The 26,318-nt window shown below is 43.1% G+C and overlaps 1 protein-coding gene across 2 annotated transcripts in view; it reads right to left on the bottom strand.

The window, feature by feature from the left end:
* Cgnl1 (cingulin like 1) overlaps positions 1-26,318 on the bottom strand; it is a 169,910-nt gene that overhangs the window by 9,578 nt on the left and 134,014 nt on the right. For both annotated transcript variants that reach the window (XM_046460784.2, XM_046460785.2), the window contains 5 exons: positions 25,256-25,417; positions 22,385-22,474; positions 1,665-1,748; positions 1,180-1,304; positions 54-162 (listed from right to left, as the gene is read on the bottom strand). In XM_046460784.2, the coding sequence (XP_046316740.1) occupies positions 54-162; positions 1,180-1,304; positions 1,665-1,748; positions 22,385-22,474; positions 25,256-25,417 (570 nt within the window). The remainder of the gene's footprint in view (positions 1-53; positions 163-1,179; positions 1,305-1,664; positions 1,749-22,384; positions 22,475-25,255; positions 25,418-26,318) is intronic.

The following is a 26,318-nucleotide window of genomic DNA, read 5'->3' as shown; positions in this document are numbered from 1 at the left end:
GCTTCCCCTGCCTCAGACACAGGATCTCATCTGAGAACAAGAGGTGCCCTCACCTGGTCCTTCTGATCGGTCAGCGACAGATGCTCATCGTCCACCTGCATCACCAGCTCCTTCACTTTCCGCTCCAGCCTTCGGTTGCTGAGCTGTAGGCTGGCCCGGTCCCTGGAAGAGCAGGGGAGGCAGAACTGAGCACCCCTCATTCTCAGCCCTGTAGGAAGCCCAGGCTGCAGAGGAGGGGACACTCTCACCAGGGGAGCTTAGGGTTGAGCTTGAGGTTGGGGAAGTAGACAATTATACAGGACCACTCTTTTTGACAAAGAAATGAGATTATGAGAAAGGGCATGACTTGTCAAAGGTGGCAAGGCCAGGGAAGGGCTGGGATGGCCTGTCCCAAGTTCTTCCACTCCTGAGCACTTAACTCTTATTTATTTATTTATTTATTTATTTATTTATTTATTTATTTATAGTTGTAGATGGACACAATAATTTAATTTATTTATTTATATGTGGTTCTGAGGATCGAACCCAGTGCCTCACACGTGTTAGCCAAGTGTTGAGCCACAACCCCAGCTCCCCTGAGCACTTAACTTTGTAAGGCAAAGAGTTACAGACTGCTGGCATTTGGGGTCCACTCCAGGCTGCTCCCTAAAAGTCCTCCTAAAGAAGCACATACATATGCATGTGTACTGCACCCCTTCTAGGAAAGTGAGGGGCCGTGAGGAAAACTAAGGCTGGCCAAGTGCATCCTGGTGCTGGTCCTCAGCCTGTGAATGAGAGCTGCAGAGAATCATGGCAACCTGATCTCACATCCCTCATCTCTGCTTGGATGCACCTGGTCCTCAGGGCAGAGTTAGCCCCCTGATCTCTAATCTGACTCAAATTCAGTTGCTGTGAGGCAAGCTGTTTTATTGAAGGGATAGAGAGAGAAACAGTAAGCATAGTGGAAAAGCTATGGTCCTAGGAACCGAGATATAAGTCTTGGTCCAGCTAGCTATGTTACTCAAGTCACTTACTCTGATGGGTCAGCTTTCTCACCCATAAAATGGAAACAATAACAGCAAAGTTGTACTTGCTCTATTTGGACTAATGAGGATGGGAAGAGATACCTGGCATGAAAGCCACTCTAATGGGATGACCATGGCCCACCAGGGCCTCTGCCCCACCCTGTACCAGGCTCACCTCTCCTCACTCTCCAGACGGTCCTCCAGTTCTGCAATCCTGGCCTCCATTTGCACCACCAGCCCTTCTTTACTGGACCTGTAGGAACCTTCCAGATGGATAATCCGACTCTTTAAGTCCTTGTTCTGGAATCAGACAGGGAGATTGTGAGGGCTGTGTGTGTGCCATGCTCTCTGAGCAAAGCAGAATATGAGATGAAGCCAAGTATTTGGGTGATGTCCATGCTAGCACACACTGGGATACAGGACCTGGGGAGCCCAGAGATGGTTGCAGAGAATACCCTTGACCTTGGGTTTTAGATGGTCAAAGAAAGAGACTATAATATCCCCCTTATGAGCCTGAAAGGAGTTGTATGGCAGGTCCTCGGACTCCCAAGTCTCACACAGCTTGGGCTTGTCCTTTTACAAAACTCTGGGGATGGGCAGGTGTCCTACCCCAAAGCCATGCAATGGGAGGTAGAAGCCCCTGGGGCCAGCTGCCCTCACCTGTCTCTCCAGGGAAATCTTGTCACACTCCAAGTCTTGCCTCACAGCTCTCTCCTGAAGTAGCTCATTCCTCATCTGCTCCATCTATAACAAGCAGAACAAAAGCCGAGAGGTTAAAGAAATGGTCCTACAAACTCTGTATTGAAATGGTTCCCAGGTGCTGAATTCCATCAACCAAGTCAAGTTTCTTCATGAAGAAGGCTGACTTAGAGGGGACCCCGCATGATGTCTGCTCTTGGACACAGCATCTATTTCTTATGTGTTCTTGGCTTTCCAAATTGTGAGGATAGTTATATGAATAACAATAACCATCATAGCTAACCCAGCTGTTATAGGCTGAATTGTCTCCCCCAAAAGATATGCTAACACTGTACCCCTTGCTAGTTCTGATGTGACCTTAATTGGAAAGAGGGTTTTTTTGCAGAAGTGATCAGGTTAAAAAGAGACACTGAGGTAGGCCCTAATCCAGCATGACTGGTATCCTTATAAAAATTAGGGAGTCTGGATGCAAAGACAAATGTACACAGGGGGATGCCTGCCTTGTGAAGACAAAGATCGAGGGAGAATGCCCTCTGATGATGGATGACTGCAGTGACGGATCTATAGTCCAAGAAGTGTCAAAGATTGTCTGCAAAACACTGGAAACCAGGGAGGCAGCGAGGAAGGATTCCTGTAGGTCTGAGGCTCTGCCAACAGTTTGATTTCAGATTCAAGGCCTCTAGAACCATGAGACAATGCTTCTTTGTTCTAAGACACCAGATTGTTACAGTAGTCCTAGGAAACTTGATACACTCGCTTAGACTCCGTGACTGCACTATTATCCTGTGACATTCCCCCCAAAACCCCGAGAAACAGGTAATATTATCTCTACTGAGGACATTAGGGCTTGGGGAAGTTAATCACTTATAAGGGGATTAACTGCCAAGTATCCCTGGGACTGAGGATTTCTCGGGCACGGGACTTTCAATGCTAAGATTCGGGAAGTCCCAGGCAAACCAGGATTAATCACTTGACTTACCCATGATCTACAGAAGTGGCACTAGAGAGGAATGAGTATCCACCTGAGCTCCTGCACTGCATTACAAGGCCACACTTCAGAAAGGGCTTCCTTTCTCATTCCAGAAAGGGAAGTCAGAACCTGGGGCAGCTCCAGGCCCAGACTAAAGGCTGTGAAGTCATCTTCATATAGAGGTAGGAGAGGAGCCTCACCTAGCAGCACAGGCAAGAAAGCCTCTCTCCTGTCACCATCTCCTCTCTTAAGTGCCAGTGCACCTCCTCAGCAGGAGTGACACTGAATGTCAGAGCAGAGGTCCCAGAACTAACCAGCAGAGGGCACCCTGAAGAAGGCAGGAGAACTCAGGTGAGCCAGTACAATAAAATCACCCATTCCTTAAGGATGAGAAACACATTCCAGGGTCCAACATAAGAGAGGCAGATACACAGGGCCTGTGGAACATTTGAAATAGGATCACCTGGCCACAAGTTGAGTTTTTGCCATCTGTGCAAATACCCTAATGAGAAAGATAGACCTACCTTCCCCACCATCTCCCCCAGGGAGCAAGAACTGCAGGTCATGGAAATGATAAGAGGAGACACCACCATATTGGGTCAGGCTTGCATTTGCTGCCTCATCCCCATTGTCCTGACCATGGCATGTGCACAGAAGGTGTGGCAACAAGGTGTGGCAAGGAATGAGGCTGACAGGACAGGCAGGACCAGACATGGAGGCCTCAGATATCCCCACCTAAGGTCCCAGTTTCCTCCTAAGGTATCTTTATATTAAAACAAAAACAAAATTTCTACTTTTGAACTCCTGACTAGCAGCCTTCTAAGTCATGGGGGTTCTGAATTTTACGACAGACAAAACTGAGGCCCAGGGAGGTTATAGAAGCAGCTACACGAACCAGACTAGAACCCAGGACAAGCTGGTTCACCGTCCACTCCTTCACCTGTTCTGTCTCTCTGGAACAACTAAGTGAAAAGGATCCACATGGACCTAGAGTTCAAATACAACTATAACAAGCCAAGACACATGCAGGGGTGCCAAGGGGATGAACGGAGGTGTCCTGTGCTCAACTCAGCCACAGAGGAGAGTCAGAGCACAAAGGAAAAACAACATTTTGAGGAGAATGAGAGAGTGTGAACTCCACAAATTAGCAAAGACATAGTAGGGATCCTAAGCAGCACAAAAAAAATGGGAATGGCAACCCAGAGAAATGAATAAAGAAATTGAGACTGCAATCCTGTTCCCCTGCTGGGGGTTGGGAACCCAACACTGCTGACAAAAGGTAAGCTAGAAAATGCCACGAAACTTCATCATAGTGGTAGACTGGTTGTCCTAACTGCAGGAGAAATCACGGTTCTAGAAAGCTTTAAACGTAGTTTGGGGAGCTAACTGATTTAAAGTGACTCCACTGATCCAAAGAAGGTTCTCACTTTAGACTTCTCCCAATAGCCACTGCTAGATATAGTGGTAGGAGAGGAGCCTCAAATACCTAACCCTCCAGAAGCCCTGAGGTAGTGTGTGCCCCCCCTCACTGGGTAGAAGACAGGTTCCTCAGCATCATGCAGCTTCAATACCAGTGGCTGCCATCACTATAAGCCTAACTCCCACCCAAATTTGGCATGCAGGAAATAGGGAAGATCTTCTTTCCATGGCCTGGAAGACTTATAGAACACCTCCACAGCCCACAGACTTCAGACCACAGTCACTGGTACTCAAAGCCTCAGTAACACTTGATTGTCTCCGAGACCAAGAGAAGATAACATCTGGGTCCCACAGCTCCACAAAATCAGTGAACAGTGCTAAAAACCCCATTACCAACTGCAGTTGCTCCATGGGGCCATGGGAAGGTCCTCTTTGTGTTCCAAAACTTTATCCCAGTTTCCAGTGCCATAACCAAAGTACCCTTTGTGTTCATTGGAGGGACTGAGGAAAGGCTCCAGAACTCTCTTGCATTCATCCCAACAGTCCTGGGGAAGGTCTCCTTAACATCTGGTGGCACAGGAACCATGGCTGCTGGTGCAAAAACCCTTGGAGTCCCCTGTCCTTGTCCTGAGAGATATGGAGACAATCCTCTCCACAACCCACACCACTGAGACTGTAGCAGCTGCTGCCCCCAACCCCAGCACCATCAGGGCTCAACTCTGATACACACCTTTGGAAGCCTAAATCCACTGCAAAATCATACCACTGCCTTCAGGAACTGCTGCAGTTTAGACTGCTGAGGCACTAGATATGAAAGACAAGTCACACAGACTGTTTTTAAGTTCCCTTATAGCCAAACCACTTATCTAACTGAAAAACTATATGCTATCTAAATGAACAAAATCTTTTCCAACAAAAGCTACTTCATAAAATTGGGAGAAACAAACATTACACAAGATGTGCAGACAGAGAAACATGTAAGGACAGAGAAACATGATGCTTCCAAAAGACAACAATTCTCCATAAATTGATTTCAATTTGAAGAAAGTCAATAAATTGCAGCAGGAATTAATCTGTCTAAACAAAGTTCAGTTCCTGATGACTTCACTGTTGAATTCAATAAAACATTTATGGAACTGTTCTAATTCTTTTAAAATTATTCCAAAGAAAAATGAAAATGGACTAGGCAACAAACTAAAAATAAACAAAATGGGATTATATCAAACTAAGAAGCTTCTGCACAATAAAGGAAATAATCAATAGAATTAAGAGATAACCTACAGAATGGGAGAAAATATTTGCAAAGTATTCATCCAACAAGGGAGTGAAATCCAGAACAAAGAACTCAAAAAAATTGAATCATTGTGTGTGTGTATGTATGTGTGTGTGTGTGTGTGTGTGTATATATATATATATATATATATATATATATATATATAACATATACATCTCCAATTCAACAATGGGCTAAAAAACCATAGATGCTTCTTAGAAGAAGATACAAATTGCCAACAAGTACCTAAAAATTAAAAAAAAAAAAAACCTGCTCAGTCTCATTTATCACCAGAGAAATGCATAACAAAACTATAGCAAAATATCACCTCACCCAGTTAGCATAGCTATGAAACAAAATGCTGGCATATAAAAGAGGAATTCTTAAACAAATTTACATTCCCATCAACAGTGTATATCTATTATAGAAAACAGTGGAGCAAACCCTCAAAAAAAATTATAATATACTCTAGCAATTCCAATATTGAGTGTATCCTAAAGAAGAAATTATTGCAACAAAAAGATATTTGGACTCACACATTTATTACAGCACTATTCACAGTAGCTAAAATAGAGAGTCACTCAAATGCCTTTAGTGGGTGAATGGATAAAGAAAACGTGGTATATTTAAACAATAGAATACTATTCAGCTATATATAAAAAAAGAATGAAATCGTGTCATTTATAACAACATGGATGGAACTGGAGGTCATTATGTTAAATTAAATAAGCCAGACACAGAACAACAAATCCCACATGTTCTCATACATTTGTGGAAACTACTAAGTCAAAATGGAGTAGAGGTCACCAGGTAAGGGAAGGAACTTCTATAAAAGACGCCAAAACAGAGAGGAGGAATTACTTCTGGTTCTTCTTCAGCACAGCACTAACTACAACAATATGAGATACTTAAAAACGACAAGGGGAGTATGGAAATCCCCCACATAACAATGATTAATGGTTGAAGAGCTGAAAATGCTTATGACCCCGACTGACTTCACATACTGTGTGTGTGTATTGAATGACCATAGTGTATCCAAAGGATGAACAAATATGTCTCAAACCAAAATGCTAATAAAAGAAAACACCCAGGGGCTGGGGGTGTGGCCCAGTAGTAGAGCACTTGCCTAGCATGTGTGAGGCACTGGGTTCGATTCTCAGCACCACATATAAATAAATGAATAAAACAAAAGTCTATCAACAACTAAAAAAATATTTAAAAAAAGAAAGAAAGAAAGAAAAAGAAAGCAGGGGAGGCCATCCAGTTTCCTTAGGGCATCTTGTAGAGAGCAAGGAAAAAATGCCAGCAATGCAAAGGCTCAGCAGGCAGATCCCGGAACACTCCGCCCCAGCCCCTCCATTCCACTTGCCCCCAGAGTCCTGAGAATCACATGTTGCAGAGAAAGCACTGGAACATTTCCTGTAACTGCTTATGAGCACAAAGTCCACAGATAACGAATGCGGGCTCACAGACCCACTCTGAACAGTTTCTGCACCAGCTGACGAAACCCACACGCGGAGGTCATCAGAACAGCCCAGCTATGGACTGTGGACATGCTTCCCCCCGGGGAAAGCCAGTCTGAACATGGCCTTGGGGCCCAATCCTACACTTCAGTAAGGACAGAGCACACCTTTCACAAAAATGTGGTGGGAAGCAATCACACAGACTAGCCGCACTGGGCCTGCTTCTCTGCATCGCTCTGCCATTCATCCGAGTGCGACACTGTTCATCTTACCTCTGGGATACAGGCTCCTCGTCCCTAAACAAGGAATTGGAACAAGATAGTCCACAAGGACCCTTCCAGCTGGTCTGTGACATGATGTCTACTCTCAGGTTGCTGTGTCATGCCCCTTCTGAAGAAGCCAGAAGACCCTGCCTTAGGCAAAAGTAGCCACCCCCTCTTGCCTTTGGGAGTTCCCCCCATAGGGGTGAAGGTGAAAATATACATTGTCAAGGTGACAGTGGGCAGGTATTTATGAATGCAGAGGAATGGTTACAGAAATGATCAAGTGGATCCATTCATTGTTTAAATAATATTATTGGTCTCATACAGACACTGTGACAAAAAGACCCACTCAGTGACTGCCCTCATCACAGATTCCTCCAGAACTACAGCAGGGATGGAGGTGAACATCCAGAGGGCTGGAGAGGACACAGCTGGAGTCTATAACAGAGAAACCCTGCACCTATCAGCAGGTGACAGTGAGATGTCATGGAGGAGGGACAGTTATAGAGGAAAGAAAGAAGGGAGTATGAGCAGGAGAGCAGAAGGGCAGAATCCAGACACTGGGCTCAGCACCAGAGTAGGGAGGCAACTTTCTCTAAACCAGAGGAGAAAGAAGCCAGGGCTCAGGGGTGTAGATTCCTACGGCTCAAAAGGGAAGTCAAAGGCAAGAAGGGGAGAAAAGAGGTTGTTTTCCTCAACTGAAGGGATACGGAGACCAATTTATCTACCTGCTGGTAGATAGAGAATGATATTTAGAAATAAAGTAGTTGTGCCCTGTAAGGTCAAAAAAACACCAAAAGAAAAAAAAAAAGTCTAGCAGATCAGAGGCAAGAGTCCCATTGTGATCGCATAGGTCAGGAGACCAGAAGGGAAGTACCCAGAGCCCCCCTCAAGCCAGGTGCTGGGCCATTGAGTCTATGTCTGAGCCCATGAATCCTCCTAGAAACCCAGGCAGGTTTTACCACCATGCCTTTCCAAAGGGATGGAAACGTGCCTGAGTCCGAGGGAGCTGGAAGCAGTTTTGGGATTCTAGCCCAGGTACTCTTACTAAAATTCATATATGCCTTTTCCCCCTTCCCATAATCTCTCAATAAATGGGAAAAATCCTACAGAAGGAAAAATTCTAGTAAGGACTTTAGAACCCCAGAGAAAGTGTCTGCAGTGTAGTGGGGCAGTGTGTGTCCTGGGGGGGGGGGTGGTGGATTGAGGATTGTCACAGTCACTCAGCTGGGGGCTCCAGACAAATTTGCACTGAAAGCAGGAACCACTGGCCACAGTCTTGCTCCCTCATTACCAGCAGCTGGGAAATGTGCATCCCACTAGGAAACAGACCTCCCTGCACAGAGAGCTCTGAACAGGGCAGCATTCCCAAGGGTCTCTATAAGTTCAAGCCCTCCCTGGAGAGCCCCAGGCAAATGGCAACTCCCCAAAGGAAAATGGAAAACAAAATGGTCATTATTCATAGTCCACCACATCCCCTCAAAAGATGGCTATTAAAATGAAAGTGTAAAATAAATCAGATTGGAGAACAGGAAGGAGTAAAATTGTAACCACAAAACTGAACAGTTACTATGATTTTTCTTGAATATTTTTGCAAACATGATGAGCTTCCTTCCATTCTTCAAAAAGGACTGTCTGACAATACATTCTAAAATAAATCCACTATGTGGAGCCTTATACAAGGTATTCTACAAGGTTTTGTGGTCAACGCCCTGAGAAGAATGGTCTCACTGCAAACCCAGAAGTATTCTAGCAGTAGCTGCTTGTGGCTGTGCTTCTCAATACAGGAATCTCAAAGACTGGGTCCAAGAACTTGGATCAGAGTTTTCTTACCATGTCCATATGGGTAAAATGAAAAGCACCTGGCTTGGGTTGGCCAGCCTCCTTCTTGGGACCAGGAAAGAAAACTCAAGGCCAGAAAAATTTCTATATAAGCTTAATGCTTTACATGCTATTTACAACTATATTATATAGACAAAAACTTTCCAGTCAAATTGAAAACAGAACAGGAGCAGAGGCAAAGTTTATCACAGCTGGATTGAAAGAATGCTAAACTCTGAACATTTAGATCAGAAAAATAACGGTATTAGATTCCTGTGGGCTTTACATCAGCAATACCCATGACCAGAGCCTGCTCTCTGGATTAGAAGCAGCTGCCTTTTGGGTTAATGAAAAGCTAACGATATTTATGATTGCTAATAACAATATTTAACCCCATCACCTGTGTTTATCATTGGACTGTGAAGAGCCTGGCAGGCCTAGACTCCTGAGCTGGATTTAAAAATCATAATCACAAGAAAATTATTATAAATTAACTGTAATGTCAAGTCTTAGAGCAGCCAGTATAATAAAAGACAGTTCTGAGCCTTGGATCATTTTAACTAAAAGAAAAAGGAGAAAACCCACTTTGATCTCTCGCTTACTTCCTGTCTAGGAGACTCACAGTCTTAGTTATTGGCAACGGCAGCCACTGAGGAGCAGGTGTGAACTGGCCACTGAGGAGCAGTTCCCAAAAGTGAGTGCAGATGCCTGCAGCTTTTTCCACTGGGGTTTGGCCTGCAGTTGCCCAGGCAACAAGGCAATCCTGCTCAGCCTGGAAAGACAGTGAAGCTACCCGAAGTTCAAGTTGGTATATTTCCTCAGCCTGAGAGAGGCTTGGGCTGGATGAATCATCTTTCCACTGGGCTGGGTGATCCTGGCTTCCATGGCCAAGAGAATACCTCCTATTTAGGCCCAGCCCTGCTAACTGTTTGCACTCAGCCACCAGCCAGCACAACACTGCCCATCACACCAGAACACCAGCTGGCCTGACATTTAAAACACCAGGCTGGACATCCCTCTGGCTATTTGAATCCTGTACTCATAACGAGAGTCACAGGATGGTCAGGTGAACTTAAATCCTCACCCATCTCAAAAAACACCAATGACAATAGGCACTGTGGTACACACCTGTAATGTCAGTGACTTGGGAGGCTGAGGCAAGAGGATGCAAGTTTGAGGCCAAACTCAGCAACTTAGCAAGGCCTTGTCTCAAAAAGATAAAAAATAAAAACAGGACTGGGGATGTAGCTCAGTAGAAAAGTGCCCCTGAGTTTGATTCCTAATACCAAAAAGAAAGAAACACCATGACATTATTTTTAACTTGGGAGCAGAGGTTTGGATGTACTTGTGGAGGAAGGGGAGCTCTTCAAAAGCCTTACATACATAGAGTTAAAGTGTAGCCCCACCTTTTATAAACCCTGTGACCACAGTCAGTCACTCCACCTTGTAAGCCCTGAAAACAATGAGAAAGCATGTGAGAGACATGGCACAGCCCCTGGCATTTGGAGAATCCTCGGTATAGAGGGCAATCATTATAAATGGAAACATGGTTTTTGGAGGAAGGAGAAGAAAAGAGATTTCTCAAGATTTAAACCAGTTAAATACCTATTACTGAACTGAATTCTCCTTCAACTTCTATGTCCATTAGAAACCTTTCCATCTATGGTGAAACTACATTTGGGTATGAAAATAGACATTCTTCACCTCTGTTTTATAAAAAAAAAAAAAATCACTTTATCACATTCGTATATATCCCTTCTCTTCCCTATCAATCAGATACAAAAACAAAGAGTCCAAGCCTCCGAAAAGTCTCAAACACTTTTCTCTCAATTAGGATTCCCTGACTTTGTCAGTCTGAATCATAGGTCCTGAGCATGCATGGGGGGTGGGGGGGAACCTCAGGAAGGTTTGAAACTAAGTGTTAAATATATATATAAGGAAGAGAAAAAAACAGATGTGTTGAGAGCCACAGCCAAAGGGGCCCCAGCAAACTTCCAGCTGCCAGCAAACTTCCAGCTGCTGGCTGATGATTGGCTCACAGCGGCCCCAGCAACATCTAGCTGATTGGCTCCTCGGCCCCAGCAACATCTAGCTGATTGGCTCCTCTGCGGTGATGCTCATTGGACTGTTTCCCTGCCCTTTCAGACCACGGAGCTGCTCATTGGGGGACTTTTTTGGCTCCGCCCACGTGACCCAGCCAATCGGCCTCAAGAGCAGGAGGATTGTGGGAGGTGGAGAGAAGTTGGTGGGGGAGAGAGAGGCTTGGGGAAAGCCGGTGGTGGCAGTTGAGGCTCTGAGGGTTTTTCCTGAGAGACTATTTTGTTTGTCGTGTGTGGTTCTAAAAATAAAGTTAGTTTCTTTTGACAAGTGGCTCCTGATTGTGCCCAGCCAGACTGCGGCATTTGGTGGCTCGCACGGGGAGCGACTGAGGGTAAGTGAAACTGCTCGCCCCTGAGGGCAGGGCGAGAGGATGGGTAGCCATTTTAAGATTCTTCTTTTGTTATTTTGTTTCACTTTTGTTTTAAGTTGCCTGTCCCTGGAGATGAGTGAGACGGAAGAAAAACCGCTCACATCTGAGGAAAAACTATTTACGTCTGAGGAACAGATAGGGAGAAAGGACGGATGCCCATGTCAGGAGGATAGAAAGGCTATAATGACTTTTTGTTGTTCCCTTTTTATTTCATTCTGTCTCGGTTTTGTTTGGCGTCATCTTGTTGGGTTGTATTATAGTAGAAATACGGGATCAGAAATTAGTAAAAAACAAACTGAAAGAGTGTTAAGTAAATTGTTAGAGGAAGGAGGCATCTCAGTAAAATCAAGAACAATCAGGGCATACGTTGATACAATACAAAAATGTAGCCCATGGCTTTTTAAGGAGGAGTTGTTAAATATATCACAATGGAACCATCATGGTGAAGATTTAAAAAGAATAGAAAAGAAAAGCCCAGGGACTCTGCCAGTTGGCACATTGCCATTGTGGACGTTCATATCTTGTTTGCTTAGTCCAAAGCCTTCAGTTCAGACAATGGTAGAGGAAGGAGAAGACATAATGATTCAAGTAAAAGAGAAGGTCTCTCAAGTTAGTCAGACAGAGAAAGAAAGTGTAAAACAGAAAAAGCCATCAGGGGGAAAGGTACAACAGGAGACTGCTACTAACACCTTTCTATCACCAGAGGGTGTAAGTGTCCAACCAACAGCACCACCTCTACAGGAGACTGCTACTAACACCTTTCTATCACCAGAGGGCGAAAGTGTCCAACCAACAGCGCCACCTCCATATGCTGGGAGGCCCCCAACCCCCGCAGTTGATAGTTGGGATCCTGAGACAAGATCTCAAATATTAACATGCCCTGTATTTGAGGCAGGAGGGCAGCGATTTTACCAAGTTTTAAATTTCAAAACAGTGAAGCAGCTAAAAGAGGCTGTAACAACCTATGGTCCTCAAGCACCCTTCACTGTAAGCTTGGTCGAATCCATTAACAACTTGAACATGACGCCAGCAGATTGGGCTAATATGTGTAAAGCTGTGCTAAATGGAGGACAATACCTGTTATGGAAGGTTGCCAATGAGGAATTTTGCAAGGAGACGGCTAGGCGAAATGCAGCAGCTGGTTATCCTCAGAGAAATCTAGATATGTTGTTAGGAAAGGGACCTTATGAGGATCAGCAGCAACAAATTGCATATGATCCTGGCGTATACGCACAAATTGCTGCAGATGCAATTAAGGCATGGAAGACTTTACAAGGACATGGAGGTTTACAAGGTCAATTATCTAAGGTAATACAAGGAGCTAATGAACCTTATGCTGAATTTGTAGATAGGCTTATTCAAACAGCTACCAGAGTTTTTGGGAATACAGAACAAGCAATGCCATTACTAAAACACCTGGCTTATGAGCAAGCGAATCGTTGGTGCAGAGATATCATTAGACCATGGAAACATGAAGATTTAAACACATATATTAAATTATGTAGAGACATTAATGAACAAGAGCAAGTCGTGGCAGCTGCAGTAAAACAGGCTTTAGATGCCAGAGACATTAATGAACAAGGGCAAATTGTGGCAGCTGCAGTAAAACAGGCTTTAGATGCCAGGCCAAGAACATGCTACAATTGTGAACAAACAGGACATTTTAAAAGGAATTGCCCCATTGGAGGAGGGTTTAACAAAACTAGGTATCAAAGGAGTAGAATACCAGGTATTTGCCCACGATGCCGTAGAGGGAGACATTGGGCTAATGAATGCCGTTCTCAAACCACCATAGAGGGTACTCCATTATCAAAAAACGAACAAGGACCAGGTGTTTATCCACAATATCGTGGAGAAAGGCATCGGGCTCCATTGCCAAAAAACGGACAGGGGGGCCCAATGCTCCGGGGCCCAAAACCACAAATATACGGAGCACTGGAGGAACCCAGCAACCCCATCAGGGTAGTGCCCAGGACACATTGTCCATCAGATCCCTCATCAGACAAACCAGAGGGAGCGCAGGGTTGGACATCTGCGCCTCCGCCAGAGCAGTACTAACTCCAGAGATGGGAGTTCAAATCATTCCCACAGGGGTGAAAGGACCTCTTCCCAAAGGAACAGTAGGCTTATTATTGGGACGCAGCTCTTCTACTCTAAAAGGACTTATGATAAGTCCTGGGGTAATTGATCCCGATTATGAAGGTGAAATAAAAATTATAGCCAGTTCTCCAAAGGGTATATCAGTAATTTCACCAGGAGATAGAATAGCACAGTTACTAATAATACCCAGCCTACATGATAAATTTTCCAGTCGTACTGTAGAAAGAGGTTCCAAGGGATTAGGCTCCACAGGTGTAGATTGGGCTATGCTTTCTTTAAATTTAGATTCTCGCCCCATGCTAAAACTAAATATTCAAGGACATGAATTTAATGGGCTACTGGATACAGGTGCAGACCTTAGCATCATCTCTCGTCAAGAATGGCCAAAACATTGGCCATTACAACAAGCCACTCAAACGCTTCGAGGCCTAGGAGTGGCGACTAATCCCCATAGAAGTGCAATGGTATTAGATTGGAAGGATCCTGAAGGATGTGAAGGAACTATACAGCCATATGTATTGGATCATCTTCCCGTAAATTTATGGGGACGAGATGTCCTAGATCAATTAGGTTTGACATTAACAAATAACATCAACCAAAATGCACCCACTATTATGACTAGACAAGGTTTTAGGAAAGGAAAAAGATTAGAAAAACAAGAACAAGGTATAGCAGCACCAATACAAATAGATCAAGGGAGAGACAGACATGGGTTGGATTTTCAGAAAGGGCCACTGAGACAATAAAAATTACTTGGAAATCAGAAAGACCAGTATGGGTTCCTCAGTGGCCCCTGACTAAAGAAAAGATACAAGCAGCCCATGACCTGGTCAAACAACAATTAGCAGAAGGACATATACAACCTTCTGTATCTCCCCATAATACTCCCATTTTTGTCATCAAAAAGAAATCTGGTAAATGGAGATTATTGCAAGATTTAAGAGCCATTAATAATGAGATGGTTATTATGGGACCTGCTCAATCAGGGATTCCTCAGTTGTCTGCTTTGCCAAAAACCTGGTATGTTTTAGTTATAGATATTAAAGATTGTTTTTTTTCAATTCCAATTCATCCTGAGGATAGTCCACGTTTTGCATTTACTATCCCTGCACTGAATCATGAAGGTCCTGATCAGAGATATGAATGGAAAGTACTCCCTCAAGGGATGGCTAACAGCCCAACTATGTGTCAAATTTATGTTAACAAAGTAATCCAGCCACTTAGAAATCAAAATCCTGAACTACAAATATTTCACTATATGGATGATGTATTATTAGCACACAAAGATAAAAACACATTGCTAGAATGTTATGCCACACTTACAAACTTATTAAAAAATTATAATCTAGAGATAGCAATAGATAAAGTACAATTAAATTTTCCAATTAATTATTTAGGAGTTCTATTATCCTCAACCATGGTCCGTCCACCAAAAATTCAAATACGAGTAGATCAACTCAAATCACTTAATGACTTTCAAAAGTTATTAGGAGACATAAATTGGATAAGGCCTTATTTAGGTATACCAACAGGAGAGTTGGGACCTTTATTTGATATCCTAAAAGGTCCATCAGATCCAAATTCACCCCGAATGTTAACGCCTGAAGCAAGAAAGGCATTAAAAATCATTGAAACATATATGGAAAATATGCATTTGGATAGAATTGATATAAGTTTGCCTTTATTATTTATTGTACTACCAACAAAAAATATTCCTACAGGAGTATTTTGGCAAGAAGGTCCATTATTATGGATACATTTATCTTATTCTCCTAACACTATTCTTACTAGGTATCCTGAGGCTGTAGGACAATTAATACTCAAAGGAATAAAAGCAGCCAAGGGAGTGTTTGGAATTTCTCCCAATAAAATTATTACTCCATATACTATGAATCAAATTGATGAGTTAGCTAATGAGTTAAATACTTGGGCAATAATCATGTGTAAATCTAATGTTTCATTTGATAACCACTTACCATCTAATCCTTTATTGTCTTTTTGGTCATTGCATCCTGTAATTTTTCCAAAAATGACAAGAAAAACACCTATCATGAATGCTCCAAATATATTCACTGATGGGTCAAATAATGGTACAGCAGCAGTAGTTACCCCTGATCAAACTTTTACATTTTTAGTACCCAAACAATCAGCTCAAAAGGTAGAGCTTAATGCAGTTTTACAAGCTTTTGTGATGTTTAAAGATTCTGTATTTAATTTATTTTCTGATAGTCAGTATGTAGTTAATGCTATAGTATCTCTTGAAGATGCTGGTAGGATTTCCCCTTCTTCTACTGTTTTCTCTTTGCTTTCCACTATACAAAGTCTAATCTGGGACAGAAAAGATCCATTCTTTATAGGACATATCAGGGCACATACAGGATTGCCTGGAGCCCTTAGTTTGGGCAATGATTTAGCAGATAAAACTACACATGACATACATATTTTCTCTACACTAGAAGAAGCTATAAATTTTCATAAAAAGTTCCATGTCAATGCTAATACTTTACAAAAGCACTTTAAAATAACTAAGGAACAAGCTAGACAAATAATAAAACAATGTCAAAATTGTGTGACCTTTTTACCACAAGTTAATCTTGGAGTCAATCCTAGAGGATTGATACCTAACCATATTTGGCAGATGGACGTCACACACTTGCCAGAATTTGGAAAATTAAAATATTTGCATGTTACAGTTGATACTTCTTCTGGATTTTTGATGGGCTCCCTTCATGCCGGAGAAAAAACTAAAGATGTTATAGCTCATTGCTTACAAAATTTTGCCACTGTGGGTGTTCCAAAACAGTTAAAAACAGATAATGCCCCTGGTTATACTTCTACCTCTTTTAAACAATTTTGCTCAACATTTGGCATTACTCATATAACAGGAATCCCATACAATCCACAGGGACAAGGCATAGTTGAAAGAGCTCATCAAACTATTAAAATGTACTTATTAAAGCAAAAAGAAGGAATTGGGAAGGGGTATATATTCCCCAAAGATAAACTTAAAATAACCCTTTTTACTCTAAACTTTTTAAATTTGGATTCATCAGGACTTAGTGCTGCGGAAAGGCATATGTGTCCAAAAAATGTACATAAGCCCAAGGTACTTTGGAAGGATATTCTAACAGGACAATGGAAAGGTCCTGACCCAGCAATTGTCTGGAGTCGAGGGTCTGTTTGTGTGTTTCCACAGGGAGAACAGCAGCCGATTTGGATTCCAGAGAGATTAACCAAGGTCCTGACCCAGTGATTGTCTGGAGTCGGGGGTCTGTTTATGTGTTTCCACAGGGAGAACAGCAGCCGATTTGGATTCCAGAAAGATTAACTAAAGCGATTTCTACAGACCAAAAAGAAGATGATTTGGCTCAAATCCATAACAACTGATATCCAAAACTCCAGTTTGGCTATTCTTACATCTGCAACAGAACCAGGATGCTTTTTTCAATATCTATTTTATTATTGCCCTTTGCCATATCATGAAGTTCTATTTTGTTTTTTGAGCTCATACAAACCTAGTTTAATGTTTTGCTGATCAGTTCTATTTTTTGACTATAGAGTTTTTAAACATTGCAATGGAGATTTCACCTGTAAAAAGTTATAAGGCCTTTACTATAATGTTATGTGTTGTATGTATTATATTATGTGTGCACACTTGTGTTTTGTGTTATATGTTTGAATGTACGTATGTCCATATATCATATATGATGAGCGCTCATGATAAAATGGATCCAAATATTTTTTTTTTCACGTGATTTATATGGTTTAATTTAAATTGGGTAAACAACTGTTGAGGATTGTTTTAATATGTAAACAAAAAAGAAGGTTAACAGATCTGTTTGTTTACTTTCACCTTTCCTTTTCATTATATTTAATAATTCTCTTAAAGATAATGTAAATTGTTAAGAAAATTGTTTTCTTTTAGTGCCTTCTGTAATGTTACATAATTTTTTCTTTAGCCATTATTGCCAGAATTCCTATCTTCATCCCAGTGCCGGTGAAGACAATGTAAATTGTTAAGAAAATTGTTTTCTTTTAGTGCCTTCTGGAATGTTACATAATTTTTTCTTTAGCCATTATTGCCAGAATTCCTATCTTCATCCCAGTGCTGGTGAAGTCAAAGATAAAACCAATCTACAGCTTCTACAATAGCCATCACTGAACTGCTTGCAGAACTTGCCTGGACACATTGTGAGCTCACCTGTATGCATTGTGAACTATCTGTTGGTGCAGTGACTTGTGGTAGTGCTGGAGTATTTTTGCTGATGGTGTCACCGGTGGTACAATTTAGGAGCCCTCAATTGGCTTAATGTCATGGCATTTTGCATCCTCCTCTACTAGTGATGGTCTAAAATTTGGGGGCCAACAGAGGTGAGGCAAAGAACCTCACCCCCCCACAGGTGCAAAGGCCTATCCACAAGTATGGCTGTATGCTGGACCGGTAGTCAGTGACGGGTATGATCCAATTGCAGTGGTACCAACCTAAGACAGGAGGCTGACGCCTAGAGGTCAGTTCATCCGATGACGGGTAAGGACCATATGTTGAATTGGACTGCCTAACAGGCACGGTCCCTAAGCCACATGCTTGTTGTTTAAACAGAGAGGGGGAGATGTTGAGAGCCACAGCCAAAGGGGCCCCAGCAAACTTCCAGCTGCCAGCAAACTTCCAGCTGCTGGCTGATGATTGGCTCACAGCGGCCCCAGCAACATCTAGCTGATTGGCTCCTCGGCCCCAGCAACATCTAGCTGATTGGCTCCTCTGCGGTGATGCTCATTGGACTGTTTCCCTGCCCTTTCAGACCACGGAGCTGCTCATTGGGGGACTTTTTTGGCTCCGCCCACGTGACCCAGCCAATCGGCCTCAAGAGCAGGAGGATTGTGGGAGGTGGAGAGAAGTTGGTGGGGGAGAGAGAGGCTTGGGGAAAGCCGGTGGTGGCAGTTGAGGCTCTGAGGGTTTTTCCTGAGAGACTATTTTGTTTGTCGTGTGTGGTTCTAAAAATAAAGTTAGTTTCTTTTGACAAGTGGCTCCTGATTGTGCCCAGCCAGACTGCGGCACAGATGTGCAAAAAGGATGGAGGACTTGGTCTCAGTTCCTTTCTTTCCTGGGAACAGCCCTGTTGAGGCCTCCTTCCTGTCTCCTGTTCTTACCCCAAGTCCTGCTACACTTATCTTCTAGAACCCTGTATACTTCACTGTACTGAACAACTTCGATGGGTCCCCACTGCTTTCAGGATAGGGCCATTCAAAAGCCTCAATCTTCTTTTCCAAACTAATCTCTTTTCCTTCCCCAACAGAAACCAGAACACACCTGTCCCTTCATAGCTCCTCAGCATGCTTATGTCTATTCTTATCTCCCAACTTGGGAGATGCAATCTCACTCATTGCATTTCATGTTCCATTCCCTTCTTCTGAGTTGGTGTCAATCTTCTTCTTTCTTCAAAGCTGACTTGAGATTAAGCTTCCTTTAACTCTGCCTAGGTCCTCCTTACTGGGATGATCTTTCCCTCATTAGCTTTTCACATCCTTCACTTGGCACTTAGCATCTGCTACTTATCGTTTTCCATTTTTTAAATCTGGTATACCTTCTTAAACAAATCTTAGCACCTCAAGACCAGGGACCATTTGAAGTAATTCTGTAGCTTTTCCACAATGTCATGTCCACAGTAAGTATTCATCACATTTTACAAGCATTAGCAGATAGAACACTGTCTTTGGAACCAAGAGAACTAAGGCTTAGTTAGCCTCTGAAGCTAACTGCTGCAAGACTCTGGTCAAACCACTGGGTGGCTCAGAGCCTCAAATCTCTGGAGCAATCTAGAGAACTGAATGAGATCCTTGCGGGATCTCAGCTTCCATCTGAGGGGTTGGCCATTCACCAGTACTGCTGGGAAAACTTTTTCTGGCTTATTCATCTAAGCCCTAGCACTAGACTATGGGAAAGAATAGGAGGTGTTGGGGGTTGGGGAAGGAGCAAAGATTCAGGGGAAACTCTTACAAGAATTCAGAGTTTAAGTAAAGAGAGATATACTTTAACTTTTTTAATTTATGGAGAGCAAGATCCAAATTTTCCCATGCTTTCCCTTTCTGGTGTCTCTTAGTAGTTTTCTGGGATTCTTAGGGCCAATGCTATTTATCAGGTTCAGGATAATAGGCACCATTTCCTGTTCCTTAAGAACCAGCCCTTGTTAAGGGGGTGTCATAGGGTCAGCATTTGGCAGGACCAGGACGAAGGATTTCAGGTTTGCAAGTTTCTCTTTATTTCCTCTGATTCTAGCAGGAAAGCAGCAGGCATGTGGCCCTGGAAGTTAACCTAAGTGGACTGAAACAACTTCACAATGAGGGCCCAACTGCCTATACCCAAGAACTCTCTATACAACCTTCACTCGAAGAGGCAGACTTCAGATAAGCTTCAGATCAACCTCAACTTTGAGCACTAAGTGCTTTCCAGTGAGGCAGGTATTCAGTCAACACATTTCTCTACCCTGCCTCTCAGCTCCTGCAGCCAAGGCCAGAAGCTCTGAGAATTCAGTGAAGACAGAGCACATTATCTTGGGGATTTGGGTTTGGTTTTTACCAGTTTCTCCATCAGTTTGAACCTGGTGCTCAGTTTCTCCATTTACAACAAACACCAGACGTTTTCCTCCATACCTCAGAATGCAGTGAGAAGAAAGAGAAGAGGGAAAGAGCTAACAGGGGAAAGAGCTGCAGACATTTGCAGAACTCCTCTTTTTGAGTGTATCCTTTACATTCAGGGGGAGTTAAAGGGTGAATTGGATACTTGGGTTTTATTAAACCTTCTCAATGCACTTCAAGGTTAAAATTTAGAAAAGATTTCAGAATCTCCTGGATTAATAACTAACTTGTTTTATAGGTTTGAGAGGCTAGGGCTTCCCCAGAGCTCCCCTGGACTAACGCAGGAGCAGGACAGGTACTCTAGGCCAGAGCTCTTTCCTGCAACCCTTAACTTCCTCCCTGGATGGACGTCAGTTTCTTGGCTCAGTGACCTTGGCTCAGTCAACCTTGACCATATTAGAGAGCAATACCCATTCCCACAATCTAAGTGCTCGACTCAGAGGGAGAGAAGGAGGCCAAAGTGACCCCAGGCCAGGTACCTCATAGTCCTGGGCCAGCAGCCATGCCAAAGGAGCCTACCTCATTCTAGTGTAAGTTTTGGTTTTGGTATAAAACATGGGACTGGAAGTCTGCTTCAACTGCCTGGGCATTGATGAGAGGCCACACTTTCCCACCACTCCTCCTCTTGGGCATAAGTCCCAAGAAGGGTTGGCAAAACAAATTCATGGTCACTCTTCTGTCATTATGAATGCTTAGCAGATCCTGGAATGCCCTGTGGTAATGTGATCACTTAGCTAAGCTGTTGGGAACGCATAACAAAATGCTGTTTTTTCCAGTAAGAGATGCAGACTTCCCTAAGAACTTTGGGGGCCAAGTGTCAAGGTTGAGCTCTCCGTCTGGGCTTTGGTGTTCAGGAAACTCTCAACCTCTGCAGCTTAAGCCTGAGCAGCTGCCACCACCCCCAAATGCTATAATGCCATTAGCGCAGCCCTGGAACCTACAGGCAGAACTTGGGCTCCGTGGAGTCTGGACTTCCTTCACCATCAGGAGCACAGCAGTATGAGCATCACATTTGATTACAAAGTGCTCTTGTCAGCATGGAAACAGGGCAGGTACAAAAAAAAGCCAGTGATCACCTGCAGTTTCGAACAGGGGCTGCCTGCTCACTGTGTCCCTAAACCCTGACACCCCCCCATTCTTGTCATCCTGAGTTGAGGTAATGTACGTGAGGGAGCAGATGGGAGAACAGAAAGTCCCCTTTCAGACAGGGAAGATTTTGCCCAGATCACTTGCATTTCAGATTTTTAATTTTAATCTTTTATAAAATAATTTCTTAATTGATACTTGGCAATTTTCCAAGGTTTAGGGGTTAACTTTTTTAATGCTAATCCTAATCTCCCCCCCACACCAAAAAAAAATCCCAGTCAAAATCCTAGTGTATGTTCAATTTCTCTGGTGCCATTTTTCAGTACCGGGCATACAGTTATGCTGCCATGAAAACACATCCTATGAGAAGTCTCTACCTATGTTCACAGGCATCATGGAAATAAGGGTTGAGGCTGAAGGGCAAATTTAAACAGCCACTGAGTGCTCTGAATTCTTGCTCCAAAGTTTCGTATCAGTCAAGTGGTTGGGGCATGCACTGGGGGCACAGAAACTACTTAACAGTGTCACCACTTTCAAGTGATAGGACCACTGTTCTCCAGCTCCACCATTGCAAGGATATCACATAGTCCCTCTGAACCTTAATCAAGAAATGGAAACACAACCCAAAAAAAAAACAAACAAAAAAAACCCTTGGGATGACACTGAGGGTAGCCTGGGAAACTGGTGCAGTCATCCACAGCATGAGAACAAGAACCACCCCGGGCAGCCTCACAGTGCTGTTGTAAAGATCTAATGTTAAGTGAAACTCATTCAAAACTGTATAAAGTATTCACTCAGAAGGTACTGTTATCGTTAAGTGAAGGCTTCATAGGTGTACATATTGCCACTTACCTTGAGAACTGCTTACAAGGCAACATCATGGAGTTTGCTTTCTACTGCACCTAACACAGTACTGCTGCCACTTGTCACACAATAGCTTGATGAACCAAAAACTGAGTGCCTCAGGGCTAAGTACTTAGCCAATTCTAGTTAATAGACTGTCATCCACAACCACTTGGGAACCTTCTACTTTATGTCACTTATTCTTTCATTCTAGTGACTCATTATGTTGAAGAATACTCAGTTTTCCGTCATTTTCCATATGGCATGAACTTCCTCTCCTTGTCCTAACTGAATCCTCATGTTTAACCTCTCTCATTTTCTTTGTCATACTGTACAGTACCTGTTCCCTGCTCCGAGTGATTCTCTCAGACAGCAAATCCGAGTTGTTTCTTTCTTCTTCTAGTTCCATCTCCAGTTGGGACACCTTGTCCTGAGAAAGAAATCACATACAAGTTATTTCACTGTCATGGACTCAGATCAGAAGCAAGCACTGGCCTATGGGAGGAAAACCCCAAGGCAAATGAGAACTCAGTAGCATTAGGGTATAGGAATAAGATATGTATTCTACTTCCCAAAGCAGATATTTTTAAAACCATGCATTTTATTGCTTTTGTAATATAACATGTAATTGTGCATGCAGAAAATACATAAAAGAAGAAAAACGACCCCAATCCTGAACACAAAATCTAAAGATATTTTGGCATGTCTCCTTTAAGTCTTTTTTTTCTCCCTATGAATCAACAATTTTCAATAGATCTACCTGAGCCATTTAGTTGCCTGTTAAAAATTAACATGGGGCCTGAGAAACCATCCCAGGCAAATTTCTCTAAATAGTTCATGCTCAGGACAATATTTTTCCTCCCTCCTGCTTAGAGTTTCCAAGAACCTTCCTTCTGAAAGCATAGCAGCAGCCTTCCACACCCGCCTCTCCTCTGGGAACCAGGCACTCCAGGCACTGTTCACTTCCAAACCTGCCTTTGAATACACAGAGCCCTGGTGGCCAGTTCTGGTAAACTCATCATCACATATGAATAATTTGTCTTCCTTGCTGGCTTCTAATTTAATATCACTGAGTGTTAAGAGAAAAGCATTTCAAAGCAGTTTTGTGTGTGAAAAGAGACTTCCAATGTGAACCAGCCCATCTAGCACTGGGGGTGGTGGTGGTTATGGCTGTGTTTCTCCTAACATTAGCAGATTAGTCATAGGTCTGGGTAAACTCAGAGCCACACATACTAAAAAGCAATCGGCATTCTGAGTTTTTAAATGTGAGCCTGCAGCATTTGTATATGAATTTGCAATGGCCAAAGCTGATGGATAAGGGATGGATTTATCTATAAGCATCAAAAATTAAACTCTCAGAACTCCTGTGAAGGACCTCCCCTGGTACTGATCACAACCTATAGGGAAACTAAAAAACTCTCTCCCAGGAACAGAGTCCCAAAAGCCAACTCTGAACAGAGTTGGGTCCTGCCCCAAGCTGCCTATTTCTTTAGTGGTTACCTACTCCCCTGTTCCGTTTCAGTGCAGTCAGAAACCAAGGATCAATCCCCAAGGGCTGCATTTATATCCAACAGACCAAGTGTCTGAGTTTATAGAAAATGTCCATCACTAGGAGAACTCTCAAATCCTAAGAATGAATTTGTTAAGTGCTAGGGAAGGACCAAGCAAGACATTCATCACAGCAAGACAGTCCTGCCAGCCATCTCTTAAGAAGAAAACATCCCTTGAGCACTTTTAGTGGTGGCAAAAACCTTGAGAGCCAGTCATTCTCTAATTAATGGAAAAATCTCTAGAATGATGCAGAGGGGCAAATGAAGCTAAGCTATGCCACTGCCTCCAGACCTTAAGTCAGCCAGAGGAAATGCTCTTTTTAGTCAACTACAAAGGGAGATGACCCAACCCAATCATCAGCTAAAATCACTTCTTACTGGGACTCTCTTCCTGTCCCAAATCCAGACTAGTGCAAGGTCCAGGCAAGGGCTCATCACAGCAAAGTTCTTTCCCACTACCTGAGGGGTTCCCGTTTGCTTTTATCCAGGTTGCCTGAACCTAGAGTAATCCTTTTCTAGTTAACTGGGTTGACCTTAGCTTGCCTTAAAATAACCTCCCCTACAAAGGCCAGAAGTAAGAGTTAGTAAAATAGAGCAATCTTATTAAAAAAGCAATAAAACTATAATCAGGTTATTCTGGTCTCTAAAAGAGGCCGATCTCATAAAATCTTCAATGGTTGAAACATCACTCCCTAGATATAAACTGTTAAGTCCCCTGGAGGCTTTAAAAAGTTATTTCTGCTTGTTTGCAAAGCTGAATCAGGAATTCCAATGATTCTGAATTTAAGCCATCTCTCCCTGGCCTTGAGCACTGTCTGTCTTTTATCAAAACTTTAACAATTTTCACTCTCCCCCAAAAGTCTGAGGTTCAATTTTTAGCCTATCTCTCTCTCTCAATTCCAGTGGCAGTACGTGTATGTGTATGTGTGTGTGTGTGTGTGTGTGTGTGTGTGTGTGTGTTTCTGGTTTGGACTTGGCTTTGTTCTTGAGGATTATTCTTTTTTAAAAGTTCAGGTGCACCGACTTTAATGTTCTTCCTGTCATCCTCAGCGACCATCCATGAGGAGATTCTGCTACTTCATTTACAATTTTTTAGTGTTGCATTTTCAACCCCAACTGGCAACCAGGTTGAGTCATTTCTGAGAGTCTTTTTTGTAAACAAGGAATGGAGCCACAGTCTGCTGCTTAGCTTTAGCAAAGCTAGGTCATATATGAAGGCAACAGACCAGCTGTGGATGGAGTGTGTGGTATGGCCAGTGGGTGCTGATGATCTAGGGGACAGGAGATTTGGGTCCAAGGCCCACTGAAGGCCATGCAGCTGGCTTGCAGCTTTTGTAGTTTGAAGCACCACCCAAAGGAACAAGCTATCTGTGCCTTCAGGCATAGTCCTCTAACTTCTTAGGGAATCTGTTCCCTTTCCTCTTTAAGACAAGACATTTAGACTAAACTGTGCCTGTCATCCCTGCTGGCTGGAACTTCTCCAGGTCTATGAATTACCAGTTTCTTCACCAAATCAAGAAATGACCTTAATAACATCTGGCTGATGATAGACTAGAGCTGCAAGGCTTCCCACAGGCTGAGGGGTGAGCAGACAGGCTGCTTTCCTGGTGGCCTGACCTGGCTGTCCACCTCTCTAGCTCCCTCCCATGGGGCCCACAGACCTCCATCTGTTTGAGGAGTCTGCTGCGGTCGTCTTTGAGGTGACTCTTGGCCTCCAGCTCGTATTCCAGGTCCTTCAGTGTCTGCTCCAGAAGCTGTCTTTTTGTGAGTGCTTCATCCTGAGCTCGCTGGTAGTCCCGTAACTCTTCCTCCATTGACCGCATCTAGAAAGACAAGGAGTATATGTGTGTTTTGGGGGTGGGGGATTCTGGGGTACATCACTAGCACAGTGACCCCCATTAGATGCAGCTCATCCCAAAGCACAGAGAATCCAGTGAACTTCTACTTTCTTAAGATCAGAAGACCTTGAGCAGGTCCCACCTCCCTCTGCGCCTCAGATTCTTCTGCTGCAAAAAAGAGAGCTTCCCCGCTACAGTGACCCATTAGGTCATAAATTTAGTCTCTGACATACTGGTTGACATTTTTTATTAAATAAAACAAAATATCGGTATGAGCAGATATTGTTTTGTGGTTATTTTGTACTGGATACTAATATGTGTGTATGGACATACTGGTACTAGGTTGCAGTGCAAAACCTAGCTCTTCCTATGGGTCAAGCTCAAAATACTCAAGGGTCACCCAATTAGGTTAGTGCTTTCCAGAAAATGACTCATTGCCCATCTGTATCAGCACCACTCAAAAGAGATTTAAAGTTAGAATAAAACAAAAACTAAATTAATGACCTCAAAGCAACCTGCAGGCACAAAATCTAACAATAAATGTACATTAGGTGACAGCCATGGCTTTGTAGAAGAAAATGATCAGCCATCATAACTTACAGTGGTTTATTTCATCCACAAGATGGCACTAAATTAACAGTTTTAAAGAAAATGCAAGTGACAAACCAGCCTGTCAAGGGCCAAAGTTGCCTGTTTGTAACTTCTCTAAATCTCCCCAGTGGGGACATCCATCTCAGCACACAGTAGATATTTCTTAATCATCTGGGTGAGCTGATTCATTGAAGCCCAAGGCTCATTCTTTTGTTCTCAAAGTCTACCCTCTTGGAGATGGTACAGGGGGTAGAAGAAGGCACAGACTGAGGAATAGAATACACCAGGGGTTTAT

Source organism: Marmota monax, unplaced genomic scaffold (assembly GCF_021218885.2).
Source record: "Marmota monax isolate L192 unplaced genomic scaffold, Marmota_monax_Labrador192_F-V1.1 WCK01_AAM20220418_F8-fsc00001, whole genome shotgun sequence".
Lineage (NCBI taxonomy): Eukaryota > Metazoa > Chordata > Mammalia > Rodentia > Sciuridae > Marmota > Marmota monax.
Note: the sequence above shows the minus strand (reverse complement) of the source record. Positions and strands in the feature narration are given on the sequence as shown.